General features: G+C 52.8%; 1 protein-coding gene across 2 annotated transcripts; it reads right to left on the reverse strand.

Annotated features, from left to right (window-relative positions):
- Positions 1-1374: 1374 nt before the first annotated feature.
- On the reverse strand, positions 1375-9835 carry Poll (DNA polymerase lambda). Of its 2 annotated transcripts, NM_001014168.1 has the most exons (9): positions 9816-9835; positions 8903-9039; positions 7860-8154; positions 7511-7670; positions 6905-7222; positions 5230-5403; positions 4298-4426; positions 2611-2779; positions 1375-2269 (listed from the first exon to the last, which is right to left on the reverse strand). In NM_001014168.1, exons 2-9 carry the CDS (start codon positions 9012-9014, stop codon positions 1905-1907), a joined length of 1722 nt encoding a protein of 573 aa, NP_001014190.1. In that variant the 5' UTR covers positions 9015-9039; positions 9816-9835; the 3' UTR covers positions 1375-1904. The 2 variants fall into 2 exon arrangements, with proteins under 2 accessions (NP_001014190.1, XP_063124819.1); XM_063268749.1 differs by lacking the exons at positions 6905-7222; positions 7511-7670; positions 7860-8154; positions 9816-9835 and adding an exon at positions 6687-6689 and having other exon boundaries at positions 8903-8965.
- Between the last annotated feature and the right edge of the window lie 33 nt (positions 9836-9868).

A 9868-nucleotide genomic window follows, 5' to 3' on the forward strand; every position in this document is an offset into this window, starting at 1 on the left:
ACTTGGAGGCTTAAAAGAACCAGTAGCTAAAGTGGGCAGTGGTGGTGCACACCTTTAATTCCAGCACTCAGGAGGCAGAGGCAAGTGGATCTCTGAGCTTGAGGTTAGCCTGGTCTACAGAACCAGTTCTGGGATAGCCAACAACAAAGCCCAAACAAACAAAAAGGAGCCACTCTATGCAGAAAAGAAAGTCTGCAGGAAGATTGGCACCCCACGGAAGTGTTGGGTTCTTAGACATGGCAACTTCTCAGTTTGGTAAGGACTATGAGGAGCTTTCCCCAGCACAGACTCACTCCAGTGTGGTCCTCCCGCTTTGCTGTTAGCGATATGGGCTTGAGATGGAGGTCTGATCTCAAGAACTGTTTTATTCTCTTTGAGGTGCTTTGAACTTCCTACATAGTCCAGGCTAACCCAGAACTTATGACTTTTCCTGCTTTCTGAGTATCTGCAATTATAGGTGTGTGCCGCTGCCCAGATAGAGGCCAGGATTGAGATCAAGGAAGCAAAAGCCAACTCTGGGATTCTACAGAAACACACACACACCCTTCTATACACACACACACACACATACACACACACACACACACATGCACGCACACATGCACGCGCGCGCACACACACACACACCCTTTTATAGACACACACAGACATACACACCCTTCTACATACACAGAAACACAGACACACACACCCTTCTACACACAGACACACACACACTCCTTTCATACTCTGTAGACTAAAGTTAGCATCTGGGATTAAGCTTGACTCCTGTTCTACCTCACCATCTCCCAGTAGGGTCCTGGGGTCTCTCCAGGAAGCCTTCTGATTCTGGGTCCATCGATTTTTAAACCTCCTTCCAGATAGATCCCCACCTCTGCCTGCTCTCCCTGTCCTGCAATGCCCAACTCAGAAGCATGCTGTACACTGCGGACTCACTCCCATCTGGGCCACCAATCAAACTGTGGAACCAGATCTCCCCAACCCCAGCATCTTCCTACGACTGGTTCCTAAGGTCTCGTGACCCCTCTTACATGGTCATCTCCTTACCAATTCCCCCCTCCTCTTCAGGTAACTCCCAAATTCCCATTACTATCCCCGGTGTTGTCTCTGTTTCTTACAAGTGTGTCACCTTTGCTCATGTCCCACATGAGTCCCATCTTCGGGCCACAGGGAGGACCGAGAGGGGACCTCTGTGTCTGACTCTGATTCTCTTACCCTGAACCCCAGACCCCATTTTGGGTTCAGGATCTGACTCGGCCAGGCCTGGCTAGAAGGTAGTTAGTGGGTTTCTGACAATGAGCCCCTCCCCATCTTGGTCCTGCAGGAATGGAGGACAACAGGTGAGGTCAGCACAGCTCACAGACAGCAGGCAAGTTGAATGTCAGAAGCACTTTATTAGGCTCCAGGGCCCTTAGAAGCCACTCTCACAGAGTCTGGGCAGGCCACCCCCAGCAGCTCCAGCTGCACAGGAAGTGGGCGGGTGAGGGAATCCACATAGCTTTCTCTACCGTGAAGGCCCGAAGAAGATGCTGGGCCCACAGCTGCCTCCCTCTCTTCCTGCAGCCTCTCCTGACCCCCTATGTCTACATCAGTCTTGGGGTGGAAAGGGAAGCTCAGGCCTTCAGTACAGGAAACCAGGCCTGCAGTACAGGAAACCAGCTTGAAACCAGCCACCTGCTGTGCTTGAACAGGGAGCAGAGGGGAGCAGAGGGGACCGCAGCATGATCCTGTCCAGGAGAGAGCTGGCAGGCTCACAATCAGACTGGCTCTTTCCTACAGGCCCTAGAGCTCCTAGCTTGGCTCAGTAAGGGCAAGTGGTGACGGACAGAGTGAGGCAAAGCTAAGAGGGTGGCAGATGAGGCAGTTAGTTCATCCAACGTGGCTTCCCTTGCCCAAACCCTATGTCACCAGTCCCGTTCAGCCGGTTCTCGGTAGGGCAGGCCTAAGAGCTTGAAGACGTCCTTCTCTGTGGGGGTGGGCAGCACTTGTCCAGCCCCGACCTTGACACCTTGGCTGTTCCGGACCACAGCAGCACTAAGGGCATGCTCTGACAGGCTCATGCCCTTGGTCTTGGCCAGAGCTCTCATGGACCGGTTGAAGTGGGCAGAGCCGGTGAAGTAGAGCAGGGCACAGGCAAACTCACTGTAGGGCACCACGATGATGTCCAGTCGCCGGTGGCGCTGCCCGGCCCCTGGGAGCCGGCACACACCCAGGTATTTCTGCTGCTGGCCATTCTCCTCCTGGCTCACCAAGTCATCTGTGAGGAACCCTGGTTAATACAAGGGTGTCTAGTAGGGCAAGGAGCCAGGCCTGATTGTCCTACCCTCTCAGACATCCTTTACTCCCAGCGTACCCTGCTTATTTGTGTGTTGAGCTGAGTGACCCCGCCCCTCTGGGCCCAATTCCTCTTCTGTGGAATGTGGACAGTACACTGGGTGAGACCTCCACCTACAGGGATGTCAGGCATCTGTTTTATTGTCTTTGGCCCCAGGAGGGGTCGAGTCTTGCAAAGCCCTTCCCCTACAGCATGTCTCAAATTGAGAACTTGGAGGTGACAACCTGAGGTGGCTGCCCACTTGTAGCCTGCTCACCCAAAGACAGAGCGGATACCTTGCTGCCGAAGGCTGTCGAGGAGTGGGCTGAAGATGCCCTGGTGGGACCGGCCGTCGGGGTGAGTAATAAGTACATCTACATCCCCACAGGTCACCTTCCCTCGACGGAAAGAGCCACAGGCCACACACAGCAGCCCAGGGTTGAAGGCCTGGGCTGATACTCGGACCTGGGGAAGAGCAAGGAGTGAAAGGCTGTGGGCCCCTCCCAGGACAGCACACGGCCTTTGTCCCAGCCCTATCCCCAGGATTCATACCAAGCTGAGGGGATGTACCGGGGGCCTGTGGAGGCCTGAGGACATTGGTTCTACCTCAGCAGAAGGCCTCTGTATAAGAGAAATAACACTCCTTGGGTTCTGGCCCCAGCCCTTATCCAGTGGCGAGGCCTGTGAAACTCCACCAATATACAGACAGCTGGAGCAGCCTATGAATCTGGATCTGACGGCAGTGTGTGGGAGCTCAGGGTTAAAGCCTGAGGCAGGGGGCTGGCAGAGAGCCTCCAACCCGGCTGGGAGAGAATGAAGCACGAAATACCACTGCATCTGAGGGAAGGGGAGGACAGGAGCTGCCCACACAGTTATAGGAGGGCTGAGGCTGGCCCGTTAGCGAAGGGTCTGAGAGCCCTAAAAGACTGAAGAGTAAGCCCCCACTGGACGGACAGATGCTGTATCGGCCTTCTGTATGTAGATGTACCCCGCCCCCACTGTGCAACATTGAAGTTTCAGGGGCCCTGGATGCTCATGGACAGGACACCTCAATTCCCCTGACAAGTAGTTCTGCTAATGCCTTCAATCCCTTCTTGGGCTTCCAGGAGAATGGGAAGAGACTGCCTAGATGAGAAATCCCAAAGAATCCCCATAGCTGGAGCCATACCTGTGGGCAGGCTGCAGTGGGGAAGCTGGTCTGTTTTGATGGGCTAGGAGCTGTCGTCTGACTAGGGCATGCTCTGTGCCCGGACACATAGCTGAGTGCAGTGTCCGCATTGGAACCGCTGTGGTTCTCTCCCAAGACAGCACATGGCCTTTGTCCCAGTTCTATCCTCAAGATTCATACTAAGCTGAGGGGACGCACCCAGGGCACTGCAGAGCAAGCCAGTAGAGGCCTAAGGACGCGGGCTCTGCCTCAGCGGATAGGTCTATCCATCCAGCACTGGTTCCTTAGCTCCATCTACGGGAGCTGGTGAGGCTTATTCTTCCTCCTTTAGGTCTCTCAGATCCTTCTGCTAACAAGCTGATCCATCTAACACCCACTGAGACCCTTGCCCACACACCAGCTGATCAAACAACAGACATCTGGTATACCCTGTCTCTCTCGACTCAACACTGCACATGAACTTAAAGATGTAGCCCCTAGCTCTAAGCTGAACCTTTAACTTGGTCAAACCTTATTTCTCTGCCAACTAGATTTTTTTTTTTTTATTTCCTTTCTGTAATGCTGAGGATGGAAGCAGGGCCTTGGGCATGCTCAGCAGTGCTCCCTCTGAACCCCATATCTGAGCCTCGAGGCTGTGCTTGCCCCATGCTAGGCTACCAGTGCCCAGTGCTCGTGCTCTCTGACCTTGAGACCATAGGACTGGCATTGCAGTGCCTACCCCACCTGGGGTTCCCTGGGCCTACAGCTCTGGTACACACCTCTTAACTCCCACTACCTGTGGGATTGCCCAGCTAGGGCTCGGGAGCTGTACCTACCATCTGCTCAATTTCTGCAGCCTCCTCCCTGGGCATGCGGTCCAGGAAGTCATCATAGTGCTTCAAGCCAATGGCCTGCTGAGCGGTCAGGGAGGCCAGGCCTCGGATATCTTCTAGGCTTCGGAAGCCCTGGAGAAAAGCAGCCAGAAAGGAGGCTATGAGGACCCAGGACTAATAAACAGGCCAGAAGGCACAGGTATCTGTCATAGCAGCCGTCAGGAAGACATAAGGCAGGACCGACCAGGTACAGCCTCTATTCAATGGGACATGTCATGATCTGGGGATGCTGGTCCCTCACTCCTTGGTCTAAAATGGATCTGAGCTTCACTCTTACTAACTCCCAAGATCATCCTTGGCCTGGCCAAGCGTGAGAGCCACTGTTCCAGACATGGAGCCCCGAGCCTCGGCTCCTTAGATTGCTGAAGCCAGGCAGATCAAGGCCAGGCAGGGCTACACAGTGAGATACTGTCTCAAACAAAAACGAAAAAACAAACAAACACAACAACAGAAGGTCCCTTGCTGGTACGTGGGACTCTACAGGGAGTGTGGGTGCATAGTTATGATATGGTGGTTGTAGTGGTGTCATTTTCTCTACATCTTTTTGTGGTTATTCTTTTATCTTTTCTTTTGGGGACAGAGTTACTCTGCAGAGCACTAACTGGTCTGGAACTCACAGATTGCTGCCTGTGAGGAATGTGTTTATAGTTTCTGTCCACAGGTCAAGGACACTAAGCCACATTCCTGTTCTGGGGACGGGATGGGGACCAGAGGGGGACCAGTGTGAGCTCTGCTGTCCTTGAAGTTGGATTTCACTCCCATGAGGACCCAGGGTGGGAAAACAGAGGGACCCAGGCTCTGGCAGGTGAACAGGAAGGGGTGAGGGCAGAGGCTTTGTAACAGCAAGACTCAAGAGGCAGACGGGCTGGTATGACCTGATGGTACCACATCTGGGCAGTCTTCGTCCCGGCTCCCCAGATGTTGGAGAAGAGCTCTAAGACAGGCACGCTGTCGCTGATGTGGTCCAGCTTCCGCAGATGCCCACTCTCCAGGATCTCCATGACCTTCTCTGCCATTCGCCTGCCAACTCCTGGGATGCTACAGGCCTCCTATCGGGGAAGAGACACAGAGGAGGATGAGGAAGAGGCAGGGACAAGACAGCCAGAAGGGGGATTGCCTCCTTCAGCAGAATATCTGCCCGGCAGCCAGCCCAGCAACCATATGCTTGTCCTTTGCTTCCCAGAGACCAGCAATGAGAAGTAGAGAAAATGGCCAGGCCTGCCTTAAGTCCCAGAACCCCTGGAGGCAGAGGCAGAAGCACAGGCAGCAATCTGTGAGTTTCAGACCAGTTAGGGCTCTGCAGAGAGACTCTGTCCCCAAAAGAAAAGATAAAAGAATAACCACAAAAAGATGTAGAGAAAATGACAGTGCTCAGTGTCACCACCACAACCACCATATCACAACTATGCACCCACACTCCCTGCGGGCTCCCTGAGCTGTACTGCCTGCAGTGTGTGTATGTGGGGGGTGGTGCTCACTGCACTGCACTGCACTGCCTTACGGGGCTCACTGAACCACACTGTCTGCAGGGGTCTTGGTGGGGGTCACTGCACTGTATTGTGTGACTGGGGGTTCATTACACCATACTGCCTGGGGGGAGGTGGCGCTCACTGCAGTGCACTGCCAGACTGGGGGCTCACTGCACTGCCTGACTGGGGGCTCACTGCACTTCACTGCCTGACTGGGTGCTCACTGCACTGCCTGACTGGGGACTCACTGCACTGCCTGACTGGGGGCTCACTGCACTGCCTGACTGGGGGCTCACTGCACTGCACTGCCTGACTGGGGGCTCACTGCACTGCACTGCCTGACTGGGGGCTCACTGCACTGCCTGACTGGGTGCTCACTGCACTGCACTGCCTGACTGGGTGCTCACTGCACTGCACTGCCTGACTGGGTGCTCACTGCACTGCCTGACTGGGTGCTCACTGCACTGCACTGCCTGACTGGGTGCTCACTGCACTGCCTGACTGGGTGCTCACTGCACTGCCTGACTGGGGACTCACTGCACTGCCTGACTGGGGGCTCACTGCACTGCACTGCACTGCCTGACTGGGGGCTCACTGCACTGCCTGACTGGGGACTCACTGCACCGTGCTGCCTGAGGGCTTACTGTATGTCATTCTGTGCTAGTGGGACCATCTTCCAACCTTACAAAGCCACTGGGAATGGCTTACAGTTAATTCCTTTCAAGTGACTGGAAAACTGACAGAGTAACTTGTCTAGAGTCCACAATCAACGGGTAACATATGAATCACCATGCCTGGCTTTAAACTACCATATAAGAATACAGAAGTAGAGGAAACAGTGTAATAAACCCCTAAGCACCCACTTTCTAGTCCTAACAATTTTGCTGGTCTGTTTTCTATTATCTTGGTTTGTTTTTGTTTTTGTTTTTTTCTTTTATCAGTTTGTCTCTGTGTGTAAATCCCAGCCATTATATAATCCTAACCACGAAATTTGATGCCCATTGGTGACTACAGTTAATCACTAGTTAATCACTAGCCACTACTGAGTAAAGAGGAAACCTCTTCCCCAACCCCCAAGTACCTGGTAGGAACTGACAGGCTTGTGGAAGCTCTTGAGGGCGTTGATGGCCTTGGCATAGCCCAGAGCCCTCCACTTGTCTCCCTGGACATTGTAGGCTTTAGCCAGCACTTCGAGCTTCTCTGTGATGTGCAGGTTGTAATTAGTTGCCTTCTGGCTTGAGGGCTGTGCACAGACCCACTTACCCAGAGCTTCTGGGGCTGGGTCAGGCCCACCATCTTCCCCAGGGGGAGTGGGGTAGTGCCCACTGATCAAGGCTTGCAAATCTGCTGAGCTAACCTGGGGCCCTTCCCCATCACTGGCTTCATCCTCTGAGCTGAGCTGCGAACAGAAGAACACAATAAATCTGGGCCCTCCTCAGAAGAGAGAGTTGTCTGGTGGGTAGGTGTCTCCTGCTTTGACTGGAGGAAAAGGTTCCAAGGGGCTCCTCTAGAACCCAGCCCTGGGCTTCCCCGTGGTATATGGCAGACATAACTTGGTGAACGCAGGACTGATAAGTGTTGGGAAGAGACAGACAGGTGCACAATCAAGAGATACCTAGAATTTTCTGTATAAAATCCAGGCCCTTCCGTTTCTGTGATCAGCACCCTGAGTTGGAAGGCTCCTCACCTGGGTTTGGGTTTTTGGTGGCTTTTCTGCCTTTGGGGGAGGAGATACAGCTCTGGTACAAGGAGGGGAAAGAGAGAGCGTTGTCCTGGGTAGAACCCCCTGAGTGCCAGGAGCAGAAGCATCTTGGCCTGACTTGCTGGGCTGTGGTTCATTCAAGGACCTAGAGGGCAGGGGGAGGTCACAGGCAGTTAGAATATCAAACGTCTCACCTGCCTCTGTCCCCAGTCTTCCTCTACACTGAAACCTTGGTATGTCCAACTTAAAAAGTAGGAGTTGTTTTTTTAATAACTCAATGGAAACTCAAATGTTATTATCAACAAACACCTGAGAAAGGCTAAGGGCAGCCGACCTCTTAGGGCTGGAAAGGCTGAATCCGTCCGTGTCTGTCAGCTTTTTCTCCTGTAGACACAAGCTCAGCCAGGCTGACTTCACCAGCTGAGCACCAGGGGGCAGCTGGGGCAGTCTGAGGAGCCGGAGAGCCCGTTCATAGTCCATGCCTTCATCCACCACAATGTGAGTGACTCCTGGGGCCTGGGCAGAGCACACCTGGCCACCATGCTGGATAATCTGCTTCTCAAAGAGTTCAGCCCGGGCTCGCCCAATGCCAGTGGGCATAATGTGGGCCCTCAGGGAGCTCAGCCATCCTGGGAAGAGGATACGCAAATGCTATTACCATTATATAATAATAATAATAATAATAATAATAATAATAATAATATTATTATTATTATTATTGCACTATTATTTGAGACAGGGTCTCATGTAGCCTAGGCTAGCTCAAACTCACTATGTTGCAGAGGATAACCTTGAGTTTCTGATTCATTCTGCCTCTCCAAGTGCTGGAATTACAGGTTGTACGTCAGTGAGTTGAGAAAGTTTTAGATATAACGAATTGTTTGAAGTCACCTCCCTTCATTTTCCTGCCATCCAGTGAACAAAATGCCTTCAAGGAATTCTACCACAAACATACAGCAAACTTCCTTTTTTGTTGTTTTGTTTTGCTTTTCAAGTTTGAAGGCAGCCTGGTCTATAGAGCCAGAGTGCCAGGACAGCCAGGACTACACAGAGAAACCCTGCCTCGGAAAAACAAAAAAACAAACAAAAACAAAATCAAAGGACAAAGTGCCGGCTGAATGTGGTGCCGCACACCTGTAAGCCTCGCACTTGGCAGTGTCAAGACAGGAGGATCGGGGCTTAAGGTGATTGTCAGCAAGGTCAAGGTTACATTGAGACTCTAAACAAGAGAAAAGGACAGAAACCGAAACTGATACAAGGTATGTACAAAGAGATCTTGGCCCCTCACAGGTAAGGCCATTCCTGCTATCTGATTCTGACTGAAAACAGGAAGGCTGAGAATTCCAGTATATGAGGTCTGGGGGCGGACGGGCTCACCTCTAGCATCTCCTGCCTCCCTTTTGGGAATCTTTGCAAGTGCGTTTGATGATGGATCTGCATGAATTTTCTTTCGCTTGGGAAATGCCTTCAGGATGCCCTGGGGGTCCATTGAAGTGCGCTGGATCTGGACCTTTCTGTTTAAGGACAGATGTCATACAGAAAGCCAAGAGCGAGAGCCACCCCTTGACTATTTTGGCATAGAGATGGGACTTGGGGGTACAGACTCCTTTCTCCGAAGTCTCGGAAACCCCAGTTAAACTTAAGTGATTTAATACGAGCGCCACACACACCAGTCTTTCAACCTTAATAGTACTAGGGAAGCCATAGAAAGTCTGGGATTATTGCGGGGATGGGGGTGGGGGGTGGGAGTGGGAGTTGACGGAAGAGAAACAACATTAAGTGGGGGAGGGATACAGCGCAGAATCCGCCTGTGCTTCCGCTCCCAAGGGGCTTTTCCAAAATGATAACGGGCTAGGAATGGGGACTACATCTTTAGGAGGGTCTTCATCTCCCCCAATGAATTGAAGTCTAAAGGACATGTCACATAAAGCTCACATCATCTTTCTCTAGCCTCAATGTACATTAGCAGAAGAAAACCTGGGGAGTGCTGTGTGCGCTGTGCACCTGCCCCTGTCGCAGCCTCCTCGCGCGGGTCTGAGCCCCGCAGCTGCAGGGAGGTGGAGGGCAGCCACAGCAGCTGGAGGGTGCCCTCACAGCTGGAGGTGGGCAAGACCGGAGCAGATGTGCCACTCACTGCACGAGCAGCTGGCACGAACCGGGGACTCCCAGCTGGGGCCAGAAGAGAGCTGGTGCTGGGTCCCTCAAAGCTCTAGGAGCATCCCCACTCCACCCGGCCCCAGGACCGGTCCAAAGTAGGCCAGAATCTCCCGGCAAAGAGAAATAAACTCACCATGGGAGCCAATGAAAACGGATTGGGGGAGGAGGAGGATTGAAAAAGGGGGA

The sequence above is a fragment of the Rattus norvegicus genome, chromosome 1 (genome assembly GCF_036323735.1).
Source record: "Rattus norvegicus strain BN/NHsdMcwi chromosome 1, GRCr8, whole genome shotgun sequence".
In the NCBI taxonomy this organism is placed as follows: domain Eukaryota; kingdom Metazoa; phylum Chordata; class Mammalia; order Rodentia; family Muridae; genus Rattus; species Rattus norvegicus.

Excerpts from the sequence above, each read along its gene's own strand:
- Poll (NM_001014168.1), bottom strand. The coding sequence starts at position 9,014 with ATGGACCCCCAGGGCATCCTGAAGGCATTTCCCAAGCGAAAGAAAATT. Across the intron at positions 7,671-7,859 it reads AGCCTTTCCAGCCCTAAGAG|GTCCTTGAATGAACCACAGC; the intron begins GTCGGCTGCCCT and ends CCTGCCCTCTAG. Across the intron at positions 4,427-5,229 it reads CCCAGATGTGGTACCATCAG|GGCTTCCGAAGCCTAGAAGA; the intron begins GTCATACCAGCC and ends GCTTTTCTCCAG.